This window comes from Electrona antarctica (assembly GCF_951216825.1).
Source record: "Electrona antarctica genome assembly, chromosome: 3".
Classification (NCBI taxonomy): domain Eukaryota; kingdom Metazoa; phylum Chordata; class Actinopteri; order Myctophiformes; family Myctophidae; genus Electrona; species Electrona antarctica.
In genome coordinates this window covers 40,148,052-40,172,650 of record NC_136808.1, presented here as the reverse complement: position 1 = coordinate 40,172,650, position 24,599 = coordinate 40,148,052, and the positions used below count along the sequence as shown (strand labels likewise).

General features: G+C 43.3%; 1 protein-coding gene across 1 annotated transcript; it reads left to right on the top strand.

Moving 5' to 3' along the window:
• Nucleotides 1–139: 139 nt before the first annotated feature.
• On the top strand, nt 140–23,074 carry heatr3 (HEAT repeat containing 3). The gene is made up of 16 exons (XM_079496770.1): nt 140–431; nt 1,406–1,578; nt 3,910–3,997; nt 4,589–4,689; nt 4,886–4,995; nt 5,895–6,035; nt 7,342–7,536; nt 7,665–7,783; nt 10,250–10,340; nt 10,837–10,991; nt 11,576–11,658; nt 12,399–12,535; nt 16,671–16,759; nt 18,388–18,531; nt 21,348–21,524; nt 22,332–23,074. Exons 1-16 carry the CDS (start codon nt 297–299, stop codon nt 22,443–22,445), a joined length of 2,052 nt encoding a protein of 683 aa, XP_079352896.1. The 5' UTR covers nt 140–296; the 3' UTR covers nt 22,446–23,074.
• Nucleotides 23,075–24,599: the final 1,525 nt, after the last annotated feature.

Sequence of the window (24,599 nt, the reverse complement as noted above, 5' to 3'; positions counted from 1 at the left end):
CTCTAGCGCCTCTCTTCTATCTATCTATACATATATATAATGTACTATGGTAAAGATCATAAAGTCAAGGTGTCCATGTCCCCTTTTAAATGAATTACCGGTACTTTTTCCTTTGCGTCGTGTTTACGACGCGCGTCCTGTTTTCCGCCTCAAACAATCGATTTACGGCAGGGAACTTCCACATGGCGTCTTATGTGCGTGTGGATGGTTGACAGACTGAGCAGCAGCAGCACACCGCCGACTCAACGCCCATGCTCGGCTTAATTGTCCCACTTATTTCATAAACGGATAAAGAAATGGGTAAAGCAAAGAATAATAAGTTTAAACGACCCCAGTTCAACTCCGCCGGGCTGCCAGTGAACCCTGCGAGAGAAGAACTTGAAGTGGAGGAGGACGAAGACCGTTGTCCAGCTGGAGAGTTACTGGAGAAAGTAGGAACATGCGTGCATGTCAACTTGTGAATTAATGTGCTGTCTGTTAACAAATAATGCAGGGAACATCGTAGACTGTTGCCAAAGAGCTCTGTGGTTGTCACTTATTGTGGTTAAATGACCAGAGGATGTTCTCTGTTGCGCTGTCAAAAAAAAACTTAATTCAACTATTTTGACAATTCAGAAGTGTACACAATGTAAACAAATTGTCATGTCATCTGATTGCATTTGTACACTTCTTAGACTTGCACATCATGGATCAATTAAGAGCGTTGTACAATGCCAACGACTGGTAGTTAGTATGGTTTACACAAATTGATAAAATAAAAACACTCGCGTTTGAGGATTTTACTGTGTATGGATGGACTCACTAACACTAACCGACTAGACTTGTTGTGAAGTCTAAATTCAGTTACGGTAACTCTGTTTAGTAGCAGAACTCTTCAACACTGTCAAATATGTGGGTGTCATTTCAGAAAGAAATGTCCTTAAGAGCCATTTTCAAAATAGCAAAAATAGTGCAGCTTGCAGTTGTAGATAGATAGTTTTCTTAATGTTTCTTCTTAATGGTGGGGAAAGAGAGGAGACCATGTTTGAAAATGTTTGCCTATAATAACATGTCCTCCAAACTAGTTAAAGTTGTTAATAAATGTATGGTTTCAGACAAGAAAACACATATATTCTATAACATGTGTATGGGTATTGCATTGGGATGCACTCAGTGTTGATCTGAAATCAGATTAATCTCCCAAACCAGCCAGGGAAGAGTTGGGAAACGTATGCATAAAATAACTAGCATGCCACTCTGACGCTGAATTTAAAATTTGTTTCACTTTATCACAAGAACAACATTTCCTAATGGGCGTGGCTAGCAATTCAGGGGCTATAAAAAAGAACAGAATTTGAGGTTAAATATTATCACTAGGACCCTATCACTAGGACACTAACCCTATGTGTTGTGTGGTGGTGAAAAGTTGCAGAGTCCCAATGCTGACGTGAGAGAGTATGCATGTGCCAGCATCTCCCGGGTGGTGCAGACGAGTCAGAGCATCCCAGGCTTCCTGCAGAGGGATGCTGTGAGGCGCCTGGGCCCCATGCTGCTGGACCAGAGCCTGGCTGTCAGGGAGACCGCCACAGGGGCACTCAGGTGAGAAGTGCCCACTAACCATGCTGTAAAGTCCTACAGGGTTTCTTTAAAGTATTGCTGCACAATTAATTTAAAAAGATTGCGATCTAGATTCAGATTCGGACCTACACAATCTCAATTCCAAAATTTGAGCAAGAATCGTGCAGCTTTATTGAGAGGCGGACAGGATGCGGCGAATACTTCCGGTTCAAGATGGAACTGCGATTTGTAGTTTTTGTCTGGCGCAGGTAAAGGGTGCCTGTAGAAAGGCCTGGCTTTAAATGTTAAATCTTATGAGTTAATGATTAATCACCAGATTCAAGAGAAGAGAGTGGGGCACGCAAGCCGCGAGTGTGGATCATTCAGCCAAAATCCGGACCGTCACTTGCATTTCAAATCGTATCGTTTAACTGGCTGGTGATGGAACATAGCTGACACAGCGCCGCTCCACTCACAGCAACCCCCTGGAAACCCCTCAAGGACCCCTGGGGGTTCCTGGACTCCACTTTGAGAACCACTAAAGTTGTTGGATAAGGATTTGCAGCTTTAACTTTGAATACCCCGTCCAATGCTAGTTGTCTCATGTCCAAGAACAAGAATATATTGTGCAGTTAAAGTAAGTAAGTAAGTAGCCTTGCCGAGCCATGAGGCCCATAGCGCAGGAGCCTATCTCCTGTTTCTGTAGCGTGAGGCAGCTTGATGTACAAGTACACCCCCTGGACATGACGCTAGTATGTCGCAGGGACTTACCCCCAATCCAACCCTTGGTGCTGAGTGCCAAGCAGGGAGGCACTGGGTCCCATTTTTAGAGTCTTTGGTATGACCCGACTGGGGATTGAACCCCAGCCTCCCAGTCCCAGGGCGGACACTCAACCACAAGGCCACTGATCTGGTTGTGCAGTTAAAAACCTGTGTTAATTTATCCATTTGTAAGTCTGAGTGTAAAACCTGAACTGGGTCCATCTATTTTTACATTTTAGAGAATTCCACACCTACATATTGAGCACAATGCAAATTTGAGCACAGCTTTGTGCGGATGGCCAAGTCATAGACGTATGCACAAGTGCCGTTCATGCCTGTGCTTTGTGTCCGTAATACGTCACTGACTTCACCTGTGCGTTGAACTCAGCTTTGTGGGTTTTCTACTACTGGCCAATCGCAGCGGGGCTTTCCGAGAACTGCGGTAAGCACGGAACACTCGCTCTCCCTGTAGTTTCCAGACGGTACCCCTTCTATCCATGCTCTAGTCTACACTACCTGCCCAGGACGGAAAAAACACGGTTAGTGGCCAAAGACACATCGCTGTCTGCCTTCATTAAAAATGTACGCTTTTATCACTGCAACACAGATGCGTGGCGTTAGACGTGACAGCAAGAGTTAAAGCTGCAATCCAAAATCCTTATCTAACGGCTTTAAAATTCATTCATTGTATATTTCTATAATTGCATTGAATTAACTGTAATGTGAATTAATGTAAAATTAAATAGAATAACTAGGGCTACAAGATCCTCCCGGAATGGGCTATCCATATAACATGACAGAAACATTTTTCAGGATGTGATAAATGCAACATTCTCTTGACTCATTTTTCCCAGTTCTACAGTATTTCCAATATTTCAACAGGGGGAGCCATAATCCAGTTATCGACAAGAGTTGCTTGGTAAACACTGAGATGAAGATGGTGTTGTTTGGTTATATCATTATTTTATTCCTCAAATTCAGATTGTCCTCTTTGCCAGACTGAAGATTTCTTGCCCACTATACTTCAAGTGTGTCAAAGTTTAAGTAAAGCCAAATAAATGTTCTCTCTCACTCATATCGTCTCTGTCCTCCTCATACTTTTAGGGATTCAAATTCAAAAACAGCTAAAGTAGCAGATCCACAAGCTCAAACTGCGTCGCGTTTTGAGCTTGTGGATCTGCTACGTTGTTGCTTCTGTGTGACCCTGTAGGATGAACAAGTAGGGCAACTCATTCCCTGCGATCATAGTGGAGATAATTATTCTGTGACTACAAACGTAAGGAAATATGGGGGAAAAAAGCTGGCAGTGGGTGGTAATGTATGATTTATGAATTTAGGAAGAAAAAAAACAGTTAAAATAAGGTTTCTGCCCGACGGCAACAAGTGTATATACTAAGAATATACTGGTTTTGGTTCATGAGTTTACCAGATTTCTTTTTTTCTTTTTACTTACACACACACACACACACACACACACACACACACACACACACACACACACACACACACACACACACACACACACACACACACACACACACACACACACACACACACACACACACACACACACACACACACACACACACACACACACACACACACACACAGGAACCTGAGTGCATGTGGAGGCCATGAGGTTTGTGAGGACATGGTGAAACATGATGTCATGACCCCTCTGACAGCCCTGCTCCGAGAGGTGAGACACTGGCTGGCTCTTCCACACCCCCTGTGTTTATATTCAGCTTCTGTTCCGTTACTCTTAAAATGCCTCGTTTTCAGACAGCTGTTGTATGTATGCAATACTCCCTCTACTGTATACATTTTCCATTAATCTCACGGATGAATCTTGGGGAGAGAGAGGGGTGTGCTTAAATACGCATATAATATAGGAGAGAGACTCGTGTTTGAAAGAGGAATGATAACAAGGACTTTGCTTGCGGGCAAACGATCACTCTCAGTAGTCTTTCCCATGTCATTATTTTACTTGACTAATTCATTTTAGCAAAATGCCCTGGAGCCAAGAAGAACAATAACATTTTTCTAGGTTTTCTCACAAGATAAATTCAGTTGTCATGTACTCAATGTTTATCTCTGTGAGGTACAGGGCGTGTTAACGCTGCTCACATTAGCTATTTAGATTCTTTGCATTGTTTAGATCCATGGTAGCAGTGAGAGTGGAACCATGTGTTGATTGTGTAGATTGGCTATTTCCGGTGCATGTCGCCACAATCAAAGTCATTTGGCTAAGCTTGTATTTTTTTCCGTTTGTGGAACATTTTCTGTCTAGTGTTGTGCTGGCTTTGAGGCCAGCACTGTGCCGATGAAAGAGCCCAGGAACACGGTGGAAGGCGTGGCCAACGAGGCAGTGAACCTGCTTTGGAATCTGTGGTAAGCTAGGGCTGTTGTTGAAAGTGAAAATGATCCCCACTGAGCTTGCTTTTGTGCGTTATTTGTTTTTACATTTAGTGGAGATGACTATCCATCGAAAATGTCCTTGCATACCATGAGCATTTGTTTTTGTTTTAATTTATGTTTCAAATGTATATATATATTTTTGTATATATTTTTCTCTGCTCCCTGACAGTGAAAGCAGCAGCCAGGCCCTTTCGCTGTTCAACAAGTCTGGTTTGTTGGACGTGGTCGTCCAGTGTGTGGAGAGACATCCACACAACACAGAGCTGGCTGTGGTTGCCGGTAGGACATGACTTTTACTTCATACCGTATGTACGTTTCTACTATCAATGCATGGCAGGAACGCAGGCCGGCTCGGACTGCATTCGGACTAAGCCATCCCTAAAATTCCCTGGACAACCCTCCACAGTCAAAAGTAGCAGATCTACACACTGAAGCACCGCTCGAAGCGACGCGTTTTGATCTTGTCTATCTCCTACTTTTGCTGGTTTTGAATTTTAATCCTGAAACTAACAGTTTTGGACATGAGACGATTTATTCCAATTCCAAACTGGAATAAACTCCCCATTGCAGTCAGAACTTCAGACTCACTCACAAGTGTCTCATGTAGTCGCTGTAGCCACTGTATCACTGCTTATCACTTTTGTGCTGGGGGTGGCAGACTGGCAGTGGTTCAAGAGGTAGTGCGGCTACTTTTGGTTCGAGCCCTGGCTCCCCCCTGCGTTAGTAGTACCAGCAAGTGTCCTTGAGCAAGACACTGAACCCTTAACTTCTCCCGATGAGCAGGTTGGTGCTTTGCATGGTTCAGTGTGTGGTGTGTGGTAGAAACGACAAATGGTTGCTTGCTTTGAGGAGAGGTTGAGTGATAGGAACTGTCCCTACCCTCTGCATTAAATGAGAGGAAATCTATCTCCTTAATATTAAACATGGAACAAGAATGCACAGAAGCGACTGCATAATGCTCTTGCCATTGCACAAGTCCTTCAGTTGTCTAATAGAAGTTTGTGCCGTATTGCTTTTGATCTCGAACATATAAAGAAAAGCTTACGGTTCGGCTGCCTGGACCCTCGCACCTGCAGCACACAGTGCATAATGTATGTACATCCCATATTGTGTTGATCACTTGTTGCAGTATGCTATAAATCATAGTACACATGGTTGTATTGATGTGACCCTTCCAGCCCACTGCCTGCACACTGTGACAGAGGACAACCTGGAGCTGCTGGGCAGCATCAACAGCTCGGTGCTAGGAGCCCTGGAGAGCGTTATGCTGTCAACTCAGAAGGACATGGCTCACACACTGCTCAGGACGCTGGCTGCAGGTACTGTCCACTCACAAAGACATGGCTCACACACTGCTCAGGACGCTGGCTGCAGGTACTGTCCACTCACAAAGACATGGCTCACACACTGCTCAGGACGCTGGCTGCAGGTACTGTCCACTCACAAAGACATGGCTCACACACTGCTCAGGCCGCTGGCTGCAGGTAATGTCCACTCACAAAGACATGGCTCACACACTGCTCAGGACGCTGGCTGCAGGCACTGTCCACTCACAAAGACATGGCTCACACACTGCTCAGGACGCTGGCTGCAGGTACTGTCCACTCACAAAGACATGGCTCACACACTGCTCAGGACGCTGGTTGCAGGTACTGTCCACTCACAAAGACATGGCTAACACACTGCTCAGGACGCTGGCTGCAGGTACTGTCCACTCACAAAGACATGGCTAACACACTGCTCAGGACGCTGGCTGCAGGCACTGTCCACTCACAAAGACATGGCTCACACACTGCTCAGGACGCTGGCTGCAGGTACTGTGGATCAATGGCTCTGCTTGTGTGTCGGTGCGGTGCTTATTATCAGATTTATCTTACTGTCCCTGGTACTCAAAACAACAGTAACTTCCCTTTTTAACACAGTGGTTTACAGCAGTGGTTCTCAAACCTTGTGTTGTAAACTGACAATGCTTTGTGCCAGGGACCCCCAGTAGAGACTATTTGTGTTTAGAAAATACAAATCAATTAAAATACTTACAAGATAATAAATAAATGCAAAAAGAAAGAAAGAAAGTACAACACACAAAGGCGCTGCAGCCCTCTTTCCCCCGTGTCCCCTGAACCGTGCAGCAGTTGTTTTCCCAGGTGGGCGTGCTCTAGGGCTGTGACAAATCTCAAATTGAAGTTGACGATTAATTGTCTCACAAATAATTGCGATTAACACCTTAAGGGCCCGGGCCTATTTAATCCATTAAGGAAATGTGCCCATCGTTTATAGCGCCTGGACCACTTTTACCGACGGACCAGATGTTGTTGTGAATGTGTGTGTGTGTGTGTGTGTGTGTGTGTAGCAGCTAACAATAGCCACTCCACTCTAGAGTCGATCGACAACAACGGGAGGTAATAATAAATCTATCGCGACTGGATAAAGAAAAGGTTTTTTAAAAAGAAGAAATGAATAAAGAATACATTTATATTTGCCTGGTAATCAAAATATGCACATGGCAGTAAATTCAAAGAAATTACTGACATATTCATTATCTTTATAGGTGCATCACAAAGTGACGCGTTGTAAGCTTGTAGATAAGCTATTGTCGTTGTGTCCTCTCTCTGTCGCCTCCAATAGGGACATTGTGGAACATGAAGAGCAACTTACCGGCCGGCAGCCAGGCCCAGACCCTCAACGCTTTGGTGGCCGTCTTGGGGCAGACCCTGGAGCTGGACGCCGGCGGGCTGATCCCCGAGCTGCGGCGTGCCGAGGAGGCACGTCACCTCAGCGGTCCTCTGGCCTCGACCTCGCCGGTCACCAGTGGTGGAAAAAGTACTCATGTTTTACTGTATTGTGCCGAATATAAGACGGACTCTGATTCTAATATGACCCCCATTTTTCAAGTCTCATTTGTGGAAAAAATTTACTTAAATGTTCCTTTCCACCACTGCTGGTCACAGAGGAGCAGGAGCTGGCTGCTGGAGGGCTTGAAGAGGAGGACATGGAGGAGGGAGCTGAGCACAAGAGCAACGGAATGGCTGCACGTCATGTAGATACTGACTTCTCTGATCTGCTGCCGGTGAGTGATGATATGTCTCCTCATCAATATGTCCATACATGTGGTGGAGGCTAGACTTGGCCTTGTTCGTGGGAAAATTCTATGTTTAGTTTTTTTTACCCAGCTTTTTATAATGTTCTTATTTTGATCATAAAGCCCAAACCACACCAAAGGGTCCCAGCGGTGTGATGTGTCCTGTTGTGAGTAGACGCATGCAGACGCAATTCAACCCGAGTGATTCAATTAGTTCAATTCAATGGTTGCTTGCAACTACATGCATCTACTCGCAACCGTTTGGTTGCAAGGAGCTGCATGGCGAATCATTGGTGTGGTTTGGGCTTTCGACCCACTTACTGAATGTCAAGTCTCCAGGTTTTCTTCAGAATATGTATGATACTGATTTACTATGACACCATGTATGGAAGTCTACTGGTGTGATTCTCAAACGTTTTATTTCCAAGTACAAATAGGATGGGTCCATTTGGTTCCATTTGTACAGTACACTCAGAGTTACAGACCTGGAATGGTCATTCCAGCTCTTTTTTGTGTTTGTGTACTCATTTTTATGTCCGTGGCAAATGAATTGTTTCTTACCGTCACCCTGCTTCCTTTGCCCCCTGTCCAACTGGCGGGTCAGAGATGAGCTTGTCCCTCACAGCACCAATCACAGCGCTGCTGCCATGATCACGGCTGACAATTTACTGGTGATCCTCCGAAAATAGAAGCCCATAATATCATGGAGCAGCTGTTTGTAGCCCTCCTTTCTCTGCTTCTCCTCTATATTAATACCATGGGGGTTCTCACTAATGCTCATTATAAGATGGAACAGTGCTGTCTATTCTCTCCGTGTCAGAGGAGGGCTGTTCGTTGTAAGTGGACAGTTCTGAAGCCTGCCTACCAGTCACATCATCGGCAGGCACTGGCAGCTTTGGTCATTTGTTTCAAACGCATATATCTATCTCCAGGAACAATGGCGTGTCTGTAGTTTATTTTTGCTTGGAATCCCCATCGATGACCATCGATGATCATTGGTAGGCAGGTTTCTGAACTGTCCACAGTCCACCATGAGACAATGAGTGTTGCATAAAGATAATGTTGAAAAAATGGGTGAAGTGTTCCTTTATGTATCTTGCTCAAGGACACATACAGTACTGGGCGAGCCGGGGGGTCGAACCAGCAACCTTCTGATTCTCAGATGGCCTCTCTACCCACTCCTCTAATCAAGGCCCACTCCCACTCCTCTACAGCCATGCCATGGAATTCTCGTTAACAGCATTGAAAGCTGGAAAGTCAACCCCTATATGTTTATTCATATTGGATACCCCCACTCCCCCAACTTTATTTATCACTCAAAACAAAGTTACAAAATGTTTCACTTTGAATAAATCCGTGCCAGGGTACAGAACAAACTATCTATCTTCCCTATCTTCAATCTATCAATCGCTTATTATAAACACAGTAACACATACTTAATAATTAAGTAATAATTCAAATTCAACAATTAATTATTTGTTTTGTTTTGTTAATTTTCAATGTTTCAATGTCTGCCGCCCTAAACAAACATTAAATGTCCATAGATTAGGCTGCCATTCAATTTACGTCAGACTCATAAGTGCATTCATTACTGTGCACCACTGGGCATTAATTAAGCTGAAAATAGCAGATCAACAAGCTCACGCTGCGACGCGTAGTAGATCTGCAATTTCCAGCATGCAACTGAACCAAGTATATCAATCAAGCCATTACGACGCCATTAAGGCCTGCCAAAATGCAACAAAATGAACAGGTTAACTGCCACCTGGTGGACGCAAGAGCCAACGCTAGACTGCCGACCCGGATCTACTTAGTTTTAGTGTGTTGCACGCTGGGTGCACGTCCGGTTTGGGCGGCCATCTTGGATGATAAATAATTAGCGTCAATGCTAGCGAGCTTTAATGAGTCCATCCTTGCTCATCTCGATGTTCCAATCGAGATGACCGGATAATCAGAAAATACCTCAGAGTCAGAACATCGCGCGTTTTGTCAAAACCATGGAGAGCTCCGTAGATTATTATTTTATTCTACTTTTTAGGCCGCCTGTATACAAGAATTGAACGGCAGTGCGCGTGCGTGAAACCTGTCTAGGATTGCTGAAGAAGGAAAGGCCAAGCAAAAAAACGAAATCAGCGATCCGGTTTGATATCAATAATAAAGCTTATCTGACGCAACGTTAGCGGCTGCCGGTTGGATTCTAATTGGCGGAACGTTCCGTCACGTGCAGTTATTTTTGTTAACTGTAGATTTAGTCGACTAAAATCGTATGATATTTAGTCGACTAAAACTTTACTAGACTAACACTAAACCATTTCAGATGACTAAAATATGACCAAAACTAAATTAAACTTTTCGTCAAAAGACTGACTAAAACAAAGATTTCTGTCAAAAACAACACTGGTCTTGCACTGTGTTGTTGACTCTCAACAACGGCTGATTTCTCTTATGATCCAGAGGGACAAGGCAGAGCTGCGGGAGGCCATCGCATTGCTGACAGCCCAGCAGACGTCCCTGGAGATCATCGTCAACATGTGCTGCTCTGATGGTGAGTGAGTGCCCAGGGTGCCACCGTGCCTGTCCCAGGCAGCCTCCCTTCATCAGCAATTGACTGCACATCGGAGCGCAGTGGTGAAGTGCCAGTCCACCATCATGGAACGGAGTCTGTCGGTTCAAATCCACATATAAGTCAACTTTGAGGCTTAATCAGATTTTGAGGCTTAATCAGGAGTTTGGCCAGGACTAGACTGAGGGAAGGGTGATATTTGTCATTGCCCGTAGTAGTCCTACTTGTTTGCGGGGAGGGTTGAGCAGGAGGTTTAGGACGAAGGCTTTACGTCCTCCCAGTGGGGGCTCCTCCTCAATGGCAGGTGAATTCTGTTGGATACAACAGCAGTGGCAAGGAGTGGGAGGAATTATTTGGCACATAAGACTAAATTGGGGGGTAAAAAGGGGTACAGTTATTAGCTACCTAAATTTAAATGAAGATGACAAAAAAAGTCTGCCCTCAGCAATTCTACGTCCGTGAACATTCATGTTTTCAGACCCTTCGGATGACGAGTGGGAGGAGGGGTCCAGCAGTGACGAGAGCGAGATGGGCCCTGACAGCCTGTGTGAAGGACTGTCCAGCCTGCTGTCTCCCCTGTGTCTGTCTGCTGAGATCCACAGTGCTCTGACCAACCACAGCATCCCACAGAAGGTGTGTTCCACTTTAACTATTGATCTACAAGCTCATAGCGCGGAGTGCTATGAGTGCTATGAGCTTGTAGATCTGCTATTTTTGAAAATTCGTGAAAATGTTTGCAAACATTTTGAAAAACATTTTTTTCCCCTCATATCTTTGCTTCTGGGGGTCCCTGGAACAACATATTTTCAAATGGGGGTCTGCGGCCAATTACATTATATATATGTTTTTGGGGTCCTTGACATGAAATAGTTTAAGCAACACTGACAGGTTTTTCAGAAAACTGTCAAGATTTGGAAGACATTAGTAAACTAGACTTACACCCAAACATATGCAACAAGAGTTGGCAAGATGCTGCCTAGAGCAGGTGTCTCCTCTGGGTTTTTAAACAGCTGGTGCGTGGCTGACTTGACGTGACGGCTCGAAACCCGGAAACGCTTTGCCCACGCTACAAGTGGTTGGAATAATGGCGTTGGATTGACCTTGCCTTTGCTCGCTAGCATTGTATTGGCTAAAACAGTCTGATCCGGTGGCACCCAAGCGCCACCACTTTTGTCCACCAGGTGGCACTCATTGTGTTTCCTCATTCAACTCTCCAGGTACTGAAAAAGACGCAGTTCCCCAGCACGGAGGCCATGAATGTGTGTCTGCAGAATGCTGCATGGAAGTGCCTGGTTAAAAGGTAACACTGGTGGTTTCTTGTTGGGTTATAACAACAATAGATCTGTCAAAGACCTCCATTCAAATCACTGCTGCTAAAAAAAAAAGATCAAAAACAGTCGTTCTCCTTAATTCAGTTATAGCAGTGGTTCTCAAGGTGGTGGTCCTTGAGGGGGGTCCAGGGGGTCCCCAGCAAAATAAGTTGATATAGCATCAAAGTCTGTTCAACCACTTTAACCCTATGGTATATGCACAGGCCATTTGAAAAGTGCAGATCCGAGCTTGTAGACCTATTTATTTTTAAATCTCGGGTACAACGCAAATCTTGTATGAGGGGACTCTGTCTCAAAATATAAATGGTAAATGGTGCATTTATATAGCACCTTTATCCAAGGCGCTTTACATAGATGCATTACATTCACCCATGCATACACACATTCATACACCGATGGCGGCGTAAACCATGCAAGGTACCAACCAGCACATCAGGAGCAATTAGGGGTTCAGAGTCTTGCTCAAGGACACTTCGACACTAACTCTGGGGGAGCCCAGGTTCGAACTGGCAACTTTGCGGTTACCATCCGGCCACTCTACCCCTGAGCCACCGCCGCCAAATATGTTGAAATGGGGTTCCGCAGCCAAATATTAATTTGGGGGCACCTTTGACATGAAAATATTTGAAAACCAGTGAGTTATATGTGCTAATGAAGTGGTGTCTGTGTGTGCGTGTGTGCGCGTGTGTGTGCGTGCGCACATGTCCAGGATGCAGCGTGTGCAGCACAGAGCGTTGACCTGCCTCAACAACATCCTGTCTGCCATGGATGCAGATTCTCTGGGAGGTGATGCCGCCCTGCAGGCCGCCGCGCTCCACCTGTCCTCACTGGTGTTTGGTGCCGCAGGTCTGACAATTATTAATTTACCCCCTTTTCTCCCCAATTTAGTCATTACGCCAATTCATTCCTCCCCACACACACAGTGCCTAATTTGTAAATCATTCGGTGCCGGAGCTCATGAACCCGTCAGTTTTGCCAATTCACTTTTGTGGTGTTTCTTGTCTTCTCATCAAGTCAAGTTGTAAAGATTGACAACTGTTTTGACATGAGGGGGAGGCGGATCTCTCCGCCACTCTTCTCATCAAGTCAAGTTGTAAAGGGGATTCAGCCACTGTCCTTTTCCATTGCAGGAAGGGACATGGAGGGGAAAATGTGAAAGCTGAATTAACACATCTGCTACTAAAGACGAGTATAATCATCTAATCAACCGCCTGGCGCCTTAGACGAGTATACTGGTCTTAAGGTGTTTTATATTGATAAAGTTAGAGATCGCTCTATACTACAGTCTAACAGCGTCTGTGTTGTGCAACGACAAATCGGAAATCGATGGTGCGCCAGCATAATGATTCCCCCCTCATTGACTCTAACGGTAGCCGAAATATTCCCTCTCTTATCTCCAAATCTAATCACAGTTAATCAAATGGGCTTTATTGATGCAATTTGACGGCCGATCGTGTCGCTAGTCGCTGTAAATTAATTTATGCCTCGGGTTCTCCGCGATCCTCACGTGATTAGATTGGTTATCCATGAGCTAACATCCAGTTAAGCCCCGGGGTAATTGTTTCCCTTGAAAAAGGCTCATAAGGCTCTCATACCCTTGGCACATGAACGGACACAGACTGCAACAATGGTGGCCATAGAATTGTTAATAATAAGTAGTCTAAATAAAGACATTTGTATTGTCTGCATTGGAGGCGACCGCACGCCTTCTAGAGGTACCGAAGTGCAGGAGGCAGGTTGCGGAGCCGAGCTCCGGCATTAATTAAGCCCTGCCCACACTACAGTTCAGTGTGGTGTTATCACTGTTGTATCTAAACGGGCTCACCTGCCGACGCAGAGCACGTTTAGCTCTACGTCCGTCCGTCGTCCTCCCGCCCAACACTCCCTGCTGACACAGGTGCCGGCCCCCAGCCCATAGGAGTAACGCTAACATTCACGGGCCAGTTGTGTGGTGTAGATATTAGGGGTTGTGCATCTCTCCCTTACAAGACGATTCGATACGTATCGATACACATGGGCTACGATGCGATTCGGGGACGATACATTTTATATACAGAACGATTCGATTCGATTCAGTCCAAATCGATACGATTTCGATTTTGTGGAACTTCATGGAATTTGATGCGATGCGATTCGATACGTTGCGATCTGACACATTTAACCTTCTATAGATTTTTTTATTTGAAGCTAGATCTATAAAGAATAGGGTTGGGACTTAATTAAAAAACATCTAATTAATTGGAGGCTTTGTGATTGATTAATTCATCTCAATTAATCACATTTTAATCGCATATCAATAGGCCTATTTGACCTGAGTAGTGAGCTTTTTTTTTTTAAATGGATTTGGATATGAGTGAATCAATGAATAGTGACTACATACGCATAGGCAATAAAACAAGTAGTAATAATAATAGTGATAATAATATTATTTATATAATGCTTCTCTGAGTACTTAAAGACACTTTTCAAGGAGAACATGAGAAAACAAATAAAAACTACTTTTATTAGAGAAAAACTAAGACTATGGAATAAAATAAATGAAAGCTATAGCAATATTCCAGAGGTGGGTTTGAATTTATAGGTGGTGGCATGTCTCTGAGTTTTGGAAGTGCATAGTTTGACAGGTCTGACTGCCTGCTGTGGACAGTGAAACCCTGACCATTAAACACGGGCAGACGCAACGATACATTCTATCATTCATTGTTAAAGCTCCAAATGATATTCCCATTCGTCTTTGTGTCTGCCCGTGTAAACGCAGCAGCGAGTGTGAGGGGTTGGGGAACGGATGGAAAGTACATAGTGTTATTAAGGAGGACTCCTTCTAACTATATGGAAGTTAAACTAACGTTAGCTCCCATGCTAGCTACTAGCTAGTAGCTTCCCTCGTCAGACAACAGAACACCACCACAGATCGGGTGGAAGCTGCTGATATCACTGCTTGTGCCCGTGGATGGGAAATAACTACGATTTAAAAGGCTATGGAAGCGTGGATGAAAGCACAGATGTGTGCAATAAAGTTGTGTCGGATCTGCCTGTGCACCCCGTCTGCTGCTCGTGTGTTGTGACTGTCGCTGGCTGCTGATGGCCGAACGGATAGCGGGCAGCGGTGGCCGAACGGATAGCGGCGCGGTCTAGATACCGGAAGGTTCCCAGTTCGAATCAGCCGTCCGACACGTTAAAATTACCACCGCTGAAATGCCCTTGAACAAGGCATCAACCACTACGATGAAATGTGTTCTATGAGCAGGGCCTGGCTGGAAACAAGTTCTTGAGCTTAGCCCAGATACCCTGGGTAAATATAGATTTCATTTCATTTCATGCAAAGTTAAAGAGCGTCATAAGCATGCGCCCTTCCTGCGCTGGAAGTAGCAGATCTACAAGTTATCTACCCGTCGCAATTAAGGCTGCAACAACGAATCGATTAAATCGATAAAAATCGATAATTAAATTCGTTGCCAACGAATTTGATTATCGATTTAATCGCGGGTGTTTTCCAACATTAAAATCTAACGTAAAGCTGCTTTCTTTTTACCGTTCAGTAATGGCACTAGGCTGAACGATCAATATGCAACGGGTCGGTATAAACAACACGAGATTGTCACACACACACACACACACACACACACACACACACACACACACACACACACACACAGAGAGAGAGAGAGAGAGAGAGAGCGTCAAGTCGCTCTGTGGCTGCGATGAGCTCCGCAAAAACAGCTGATCTGTGAGCTCATCAACGTCATCAACAGGTTGCAAAATGCCCCAAACAGGTCCCAAAACATGGTATTTGTGAGCACCGCCACTGTCCATATTTTTTGTCGTATGACCAAAAATGCTCCCCAAAGTCTGAATCTGGCAGTCTACGGAGCACTAGCAGTGTAGCTCGTTAGCTCCTCAAATTTGTTCCACCTGTGTTACTCAGCAGCGCATTGAAGTGGGCACAGGGCAAAAGCAGAACGTTTTGCTTAACAATGATCAGTTGTTCAGTGCTGTTTAACTTTGGCAATAAGTGATACTAGAGCCTAGAGAACATGCTAATATGGCTGCTAAATAAGAACGGTTTCCTCTATCAGCTAGCATGCTGGTGTGTGTGTGTGTGTGTAGGACAGTGGTTCTCATAGTGGGAGTTTCAGCTAAATTATAGATAGTTAGCAAGTAAACCATGTGGACCCTAAAAGGGTCTGTAACAGAGTGCAAAAATGGAACCAAATGGACTCTCAAAATTGACATTGATTTTTACAATAGAAATAAAATAATAATAAATTGGGGTCCCAGAGATAGAAATGGAAAGAATATACACGGTCAACATTACAGATTACAGTATCATTACAAAGTACAAAAAAGGGGGTAAAATATAGATTTTGAAGGAGTATTCATTTTTATTGTCTTTATTGTTAGTTACAACATGCCTACAATAACTTGAAGCAAAATTTTAAAGGTAATTGCAAAAAGGTGCCATAATCCGATTAATCGATTCATCGTTTAAATAATCGCCCGATGAATCGATTATGAAAATAATCGTTAGTTGCAGCCCTAGTCGCAATGCACAGCGCTTTGGGCTTGTACATCTGTGTTTTTCCCGCAGTTAGTTGAATTATATCGATTCACAACTTTAGGATCGAACCAACGTCCGATCCAGACGCTATTTTGACCGATCCAGACACACGTGCATCGATGTAGTCGTATCGTTAATGTTAAAATCGATTATCGATTCATATCGATATTTTTTGACACCACTAGTAGATATAGATGCTCAACAAAGCCGGTGGATTTGAACCCCTAGACTAGGCGGTGGTGGGCAGCTACTTTACCGCTGCTCCACCCGAGCATCCGCTCTGACATTTATACCATTGAATTGGAGCACGTTTCTGTTCGTTTGCTTAGTTTATTTGTACATGGATAGATAAAGCACAGAATGATAAAGTGTGTGTGTGTGTGTGTGAGAGAGAGATGGTGACTTGCGTATTTGTCTTTCCAGAGATACCAAAGGACGAGGAGTTCCTGGAGGCCGTCACCAGTGCCATGAGGTCACTCCTGCAGATGATCGCCTCTAAGAACATCCCCCAGGTACAGTCCACACACATGACAGCCTCTATTAACCCATTTTGGGCGGGAACCCCTTTTGGTGTTAGCACTATGTTATGCTTTAGCTATTGAAAAATAGCAGATCTACAAGCTCATAGCGCGCCACCAAGTGGCGCGCTACGAGCTTGTAGGTTTGCTATTTTTGAAAAATCGAAGAACCACTGACAGAAACATAGCTTTTTCAGAAAACTGTCAGGATGTAGAAGACATTTTTAGAATCTGATCTCAGTTCAAAATGGGTTAAGACATCAACAACATCAGGTACACACACATCACACACTGCACTGCTTCCTGTCAGTGTGTGTAGCTCTGGTGCTACTTTTAATTACACAGGCTACATTAAAACGGGCTCAAAACATTGTCAGTGATGTTGCCCATGTTTAAAATGGAGAGTTTGTACTTCTGCACTGAAGTGGAAGTACATCAGGTTTAAAAAAACCCAGTGTCAACTAAAGTGTTGAACGAGGCTCTGAAACAGCAGTGACAGTAAGAGGTTAGATTATTCACACTATATGTGCACTTGTGTAAATGTTGTGTCTCCCTCTGTTATGTATTTTGTCATTGATGTTTTGAAAGCCCAAGACAAATTTCCCTCGTGGACAATAAAGCTTACCTTGACCTTGACCTTCACAACAAGGTCACCTTGACCTTCACAACAAAATACGTTGAATTTGCAGATTGGCTACTTTCACTTAACTACTTAAACCCTGTAGTATTTGAGAACCAGACTGGGGTTACAACTCAAACTGTACTTTACTAACTGCCTTTTCCCGTTTACAACTTTTTGCAAATATGACCTGGTGTGAGCTTGTACAGTAGGTCTGCTATTTTTGCCAAATGTTCCCCCCAGAATAGGCATGCTGGGGTTCAAGTGGTTAATGTTGGCCCCACAAAATGTTGCGATGCGTAGTGAGCATATATATCGTCTTTTTGGACAAATGATTGCCCCAGAATAGTTTTGTGGTTAAACTGGAAACGTAAGGAAGGCTGTCCTATATAGAAGTCGTAGTACCGCAAACCACTGTTGACCCACTTACACACCCGCAGGTGAAACATTCTCAAATGTGAATGGTGCGCCCAGGATTTTACCGCATATTTTAGTTACATTTAATTTGCTATTTGTGTGTGTCAATGCATGGAGCAGTTGCACTGTGCCACTGCTGAACAAACATGTGTACAGTACACCAGAATCTGTGAGTCTTGTTGGACTTTGTGTTTCCACCCACACACTTGAACCACATGAACCCTCATCGCATCCCTACTAGTAGCAGATCTACAAGCTCGTAATGCTGTATGTCCCTGAGGGACCCTGTCACCCTGGTCAACTGAAGTATATCGTCTGTCGGGTGGAAACCTAATTATGTCCAAATCTGTCACTTTTCAGGATTCAAACTCAAAACGAGCTTGTGGATCTACTACTTTTGATGCTTTGTGTGACAGTGATCACGTAGGTACAGGGCGTTAATTTATGAAAAATAAAAGAAGTATGGATTAACGAGTTGAGAGGTTTCTGCTTGAGGGCAACCATATATAGGTTTAAGTGGTTAACAAGTCATCTCACCCATGCATGGCTAAGCTCAATCTCCATCATGTTTGTTTTGTGTTGTCAGTGTATGAGCCCCCAGCAGCTGATGAGCCTGTGTGAAGCAGCCACCCGCTGTGAGGGAGTCAGTGTACGGGTCAACGCCCTGGCCATCCTGGGCATCACTGGAAGCACTCTGGCCAAGGAGAAAAACACAGCCGAGACACTTCAGGTGACCTGGGATCTTCCTTTTCCACTCTGTTCTACTGTAGCCTCGTTCCCTTGACCTTTTCCACTCTGTTCTACTGTAGCCTCGTTCCCTTGACCAACTGTGGAGAGTCTGTCTATAGCAGTGGTTCTCAAACTTTTTCATATCAAGAATCTAAATGGCGGCCTGGGCCATGGCTCAGTGATCCAGGCACCTTGGCTGGTAATCCAGTCTGGCAGTGTGCTGTGGGTTCGACTCCCGATCCCGACAGCCTTTACTGCATGTCTTCCCCCCCATCTCTCTCCCATTCCCTGTCAGCCTACTGTCTGTCCCTCCATAAAACATATAAAATATGGCGAAAGCCACAAAAAAAAACATTAAAAAGAAAAGAATCTAAATGGCTGCGGTCAACCAGCTGAAAGGTTATTGTGCCAGGGACCTAGCCTGGCTCCAGCCCTGAATCGCTAGCAACGCGAAGACATTTTTTTTTCTGGCGATTCAAGTCTCGATCGAAAATCTTTTCGCAGAAGCTGATTGGCCTTCAGTGACGACGTCAAACAACAAACATGGCTGCCCCACTGTTCCTAGAACTGTGGTAACTTGCGACTGTATTGATCTGGCTATTAAATCGCCCTATGATAAATAGTTTCTTTACAGAAATGACAGGTTTTTGAAACATCATCCAACATATTTGACTGTTTATTTGGTTAGCAACCGGGTTAGCCACAATGACGTCATCTGCTTTGCTACTAGCCTATATTGATTGGTTGGTGTGAACCAATCACCGAAGACTGCCGCTTTGACAACGCCAATCCCAGAAACGGTCAATCTGAATAATGAAGTGAAACGAAATGAAAATTCAGGCTGAGGTGTCGGGCTACCAACATGAAGAGACGATTTGTGTTAAGAAGTCCAGAATGATTCAAAATGTTCCAAACGCTTTCAAGAATGTTCAAAAACAGCAGATTGAGCTGTGAGCTTGTTGTAGTGGCTCTGTCAGCTTTCAAACAAACAGACAAAACTCACTGATGCACCCAGACTTTGGCTGTACGCAGGCAAGAAGAAATCATTGTCCACAAGTTGAATTTTTTTTTTTCATACTTACTTCGCCATTGAAGTGCATTACAGAACAAACGGCTTCTCTCTGTGGCATTCTCCTGGCTGGCCTGGTAAAAGCCGTATTTCCACCCAGGTGCATAACCATTCCCAATTACCCCAGCCTTGATATGCTCTCTCTGCTCTGTCAATTAGGCCTGGGAGGCGTGCCCTTGGTGTCAATCAGCCAATAATTCAGTGAACGTATCAATTCAATTCAATATTCTAAATAATTATCTCAAAGTTGAATAGACTAAATAATAAACAGAAATCATAATAATTACATACAAAAAACAGTTAAATGGCTTCTACACTTGTATATCTGCTATTTTTTAAATAGCCAAGGTATCACATTTCACTCAGGACCCCCTGGAACCCCCCCAATGACCCCTGGAGGTACCTGGGCCCCACTTCGAGAACCATTTGTCTATAGGTCTGACTTCCGTCATATACAGTATGTACTTCCACCTCAAACGGTCTTCTTCGACCAATCACAAGACGCGTTTCATGCACAGAGAATGTAAGCAGATCTGTAAAGCCCCAGTGTCAATTCCCTGGGCGCTTTACTTCTGCCAAATTCATGCTCTCAACAGGCTAGGTCTTGCCCCAGCATGGTTATACTGTAGTCTAGTGGTTTACCAGTCATGGTTTTCTATCGCACAAGCACCCAGGTACTGGAAAGAATACCAGCGCTACTAGGATGAGGATCAGGAACGTGAAACTATTCTAGTCTAATGTGCTGAAATGTTCAGTTTAGTCGTATTCATACTACGGTATCTAAGACATTTGCTCTTTACTCCATCCTAGCTATAGGAATTGTGCGATTATACCCTATAACAAATGTGCAATTGTATTCCAGGTGAACTCTAGTCTTACTCTTAAATAAAACATTTCACTCTAGGCTTACTGCAAGATATATACTATTTCACTCAAATAAATCTTTCATAATTACTCTGATAAATACTAATCAAATTTGTTTTTAATGCAAATACCGGTAATAATAAAAAATACAAAGGTACCTAAAATGACAGTGAAAGGTATTACAAAGTACAGTATAGGTGTAACAGGTCTAAATGGGCTAGTCTAACCTGAAGATACAGTATTATTTCACTTCATGAGAATTATAATTTTTTTAATGAGGCTTTATTCAAGCCTCATTCCTCTTATTTATTTATTTTTATCTGTCTTAACAAAGAATTGTGTTAACCCATCCATGTCGTTTTAGATTTCTTTGGCTGCTCAAAACTAGCAGATATACAAGCTCATAGCGCGTCTCTTCACTTGTAATCTCTCAAGACACGACGTGTAAAGTTAGGAATGTTAGGAATATAAACAAAGACATGCAACCGGAAGAGGAGCGCTAAAGGAGAGTGAACAGCTGGTCTCTACAAGTGGAAGTGGGCGGTGCCCCCAGAGGCAAATTCAAAATAATTATCTTTTTTGCTGATGTCTTCCAAGATTGCTTCACTTGTAGCTTTTAGATCTGCTATTATTTATTTATTTATAATCATGACAATTTGTGCAAATCTTTGAATCTATTAAACTCAAAACGTATTGAAAAATATTTTGAGACTTGACTCAAAAAGATTTGAGCATTGATATAGCAATTTTTCAGAAAACTGTCAGGAATTAGAAGATATGTGTCGAATCAGCCTTGGGTCTTAATGGGGTGTGATTGACTCTTGATTACAAGAAATGTCCTGTTTTTGGAGCTACGGTAATTTAAGAAATGTGCTTATTCTCAGATGATTGGAAGTGCCTTACTTCACGTAGCTTCCAAAGACGTCAACCTGGTGGTGAACGGGGAGGCCCTGGACGCCCTGTTTGATGTGTTCGCCGACGGGGCGGAGGCAGAGAAGGCTGCTAAGAGCATCGGGCTGCTGGGCGCTCTGAGAGCCCTGCAGCCCGTCTTCAAGGCCAAGGTACTGGAGCGCTGCTTCTCAACCGGGCTTCCAGGGTATTACAAGCGGGCCTCCAAATAACAATTTTAATAATATAACATTAATATAAATTTATAATTGAATTATAATTCAAACAAAAAAAAGTGTATTTTTAAACCTTCGAGAAAGAAAGGTTTTTTTTGTGATACCAATGAATGGGAGCTATTTGATTAGGCACAGATAGGCTGCCATGTTAAGTGGTCAGATGGGTCAGGCTTGAGAGGCACATTTCTTCTCCCACAAAACACAGCTATGTGCGTACTGCATACTGTAGTGATTTAATTGGTAACAGGACAACTCACCCCTTTCCCGGGTTCCCCTTGGACTTTTGAGAGGCTGGATGGCAGACGGCTGTGGAACTTGAAGGACAACGGACGTGCGCTTATGAGAAACTGGCTTCTGTTTTTGGCAAACAGAAGCCAACACGAGGATAAAGAAAACATTCAGTCCAAAATGTCCAGTTCGCTTATTCACAACAACAAGTTGTTGTAGGCCATGTGGGGATTATCTGACGAGGTACCATTTGAGTGGGCAAAACCTTAAATATACTAAACTACCCGGTATACTAAATTGTTTATAGGGTCAATATAAGTCAAATAATCTAGCCTTTCCATAGAAGTATCTTTTTATATTTTTCCAAAAAAGAATACAAACAGCCAATTGCATATTATAAGTTATCCCCCTCGCTGGAGAAAATTCCGGGAGGAAAAACGGGCAAGCACCAGGGTGAGTTGTCCAGTATTAATGTAATTCTCCTATTTTGTTTTTATTTATTTTTTCCTCCACTAGATCCGTAAGGAGGGAAAAGGGAAGTACAGCCCTGAGCAGCTATGTGTGCTTGACAACATCAAAGTGAACCTGAGGAGGTTCATCGGTTACCTGGAAACGGTGGTGAAAAAATGACCAGCTTGCTTTTCCAGAATTTCATCCATGTGCTCAGCTGTACCGTGAAGCCTGATTTTTAAAAAGAATAGCCGACCTGCAAGCCCAGGTCTGTAGGTCTGCTGTTTTTGGCATGCTATGTGACAGACTAACGCCAGGGCTCCACCGGACGCGTTGCGTCTCCGTCGCGTGCGTCAAAAAACGCACCGGTTCAATTTTAATGCACGCGTTAATGTCACGCAACGCGGGCAGTGGAGCCACCCTTCATTGATTAAAAAGGGAACATTCCCTGACGGTGACGGAGACGCGACGCTGACGCGCCCGGTGGAGCCCTGGTGTCAGACAGAGCATCAATGAGGCTTAATAAAATTACAGTGAATTGACAGAAATGCCGACAGACTCAGAGCCATTGGGTTCTGGATTTCATTCTCTCCTTTTTGTTTTGTTGTTTATTGAATGAAGCCTGCCAATCAAATATTTATTGTGATGGTAGTGAGAGATTTTTGTTTGCCAGGTTTTGTTTTGTTTTATTTCCCCCCCCCATTTATCTCTCAGTGAGATGCTTTCTTATTTTTCTTAATGGTGAAAATGTAATGTAATGTATACAAAAAAAGATGAATAATAAGAACATAAAGATTTATGTTACCATATCACAATGTGTGCTCCCAGTCAATCAGTGTGTACTTTAATAATGTGCTTTATTTTACTCTTAACTGGTTGTCATAACAGGTGGTCCTAGGTGTAGTTGATATTTTGTCCACGCTGCTCTCACAGTGCAAATGTAATAGAGACACTATTTCAAAAATTAACCTGAACTTGTAGATCCTCTATTTTCACTATTAAAAATAAATTAAAGTGAATAATTAAAAATTGCCCAACATACAGTAGAGATACTAGAGATGCTGGGTTGAAAGTGGTAAATGAAGGTGTATCACATGTAGTTGGCTGGATGTGGATTGAGATGCACTCACTCCTGATAGAAATTTGATTTATCTGCAAAAGGAAATCATGCAAAAAAATAAATAATTTGAGGTTAAATGTGGGTGCTAGAGGGTGACAATTGGAGCTTTTTTAAATTGTATTTGCATTTACCACTTGAACCCTAGCAACCCTATTCTGGGGGGAACATTTGCCGAAAAGAGCCGATCTACAAGCTCACAGTGTGGTGCAGAGGGAGAAAGAGAGCCAATATCAAGTAACCTATTGAGGGTTTATTGGTTAAATGTCTGAAACGCACATTAACATGAATCCAACATATTAATAGAAAATGGTATTTATAAACAAAACAAACATGAATTTACACAACACTGATGATAGTGCTGTCACAGTTCAAGTATAAGAAGCCAGCCATCTATGAAATCTATGAAAAAGTTTAATCTGCAACCATTTTGTACAATATGTGGACTCTCTGCTTCATCTCTTTAAGGGGTCCTTGGTCTGAAAAATGTTGGAGACCCTTGGGCTAAACTATTAAATATTGCCATTTTTGTTGACACCATGGTGGTAAGTAACCACTTAAACCCGTTATGGTTGCCCGGAGACCCTCGGGTGTATTTTCAGGTTTTTGTTAAAGCTGAAAATGGATCGACAAGCTCACAACGCAGCATGTTTTGAGCTCGGCAATCTGTATATTACTCTGCTGAAGTTTAGCCCTGCAATACTGACGCTAGGGTTTAAGTAAGTGGTTAATACTAATTAGACATTAATTTTGATGTAGCCATTTTTTACATTGCATATGTATGTGTTGTGCATTACTATAATGCAAACATGTCCTTTGTCTCATTCATTACGAGCATGAATTGATCTATTCGTGAATATGATCCTTTTCATTTTCAATGTAAGCAAATTGGTTCATTTGTTCATTTAATGACTAGCCTGACTAGTTACCCTGGCAACAACCACGGTCACCATAAAGAAAATCCTTGAGGAATGGGATGGAAATATTCATAAAGTTAATGTGCCAGAAACTAAATTGCCCAGAGTTGTACTGACTGCAGCATAAATGAAAGGATGCAATTACATATTGTGCCCACAAATTACTGGCTGAACATTTGATCACAATACAAGTTGAAATGTAGTCAATTTGAATGGTAGCATGTACAGGTGTAGTACATTTACTACTTTTGAGGTATTTTTTAGTAGTCTTCAGTATTTGTAATACTTTACCTCTACCCC

What these genes read in the sequence shown, in the direction of transcription:
- heatr3 (XM_079496770.1), top strand. Translation starts at nt 297, where the DNA reads ATGGGTAAAGCAAAGAATAATAAGTTTAAACGACCCCAGTTCAACTCC. An exon ending in CTGGAGAGTTACTGGAGAAA is followed by an intron (nt 432 to 1,405) that starts GTAGGAACATGC and finishes GGTGGTGAAAAG; the next exon opens with TTGCAGAGTCCCAATGCTGA. An exon ending in CCTCTAAGAACATCCCCCAG is followed by an intron (nt 16,760 to 18,387) that starts GTACAGTCCACA and finishes TTGTGTTGTCAG; the next exon opens with TGTATGAGCCCCCAGCAGCT.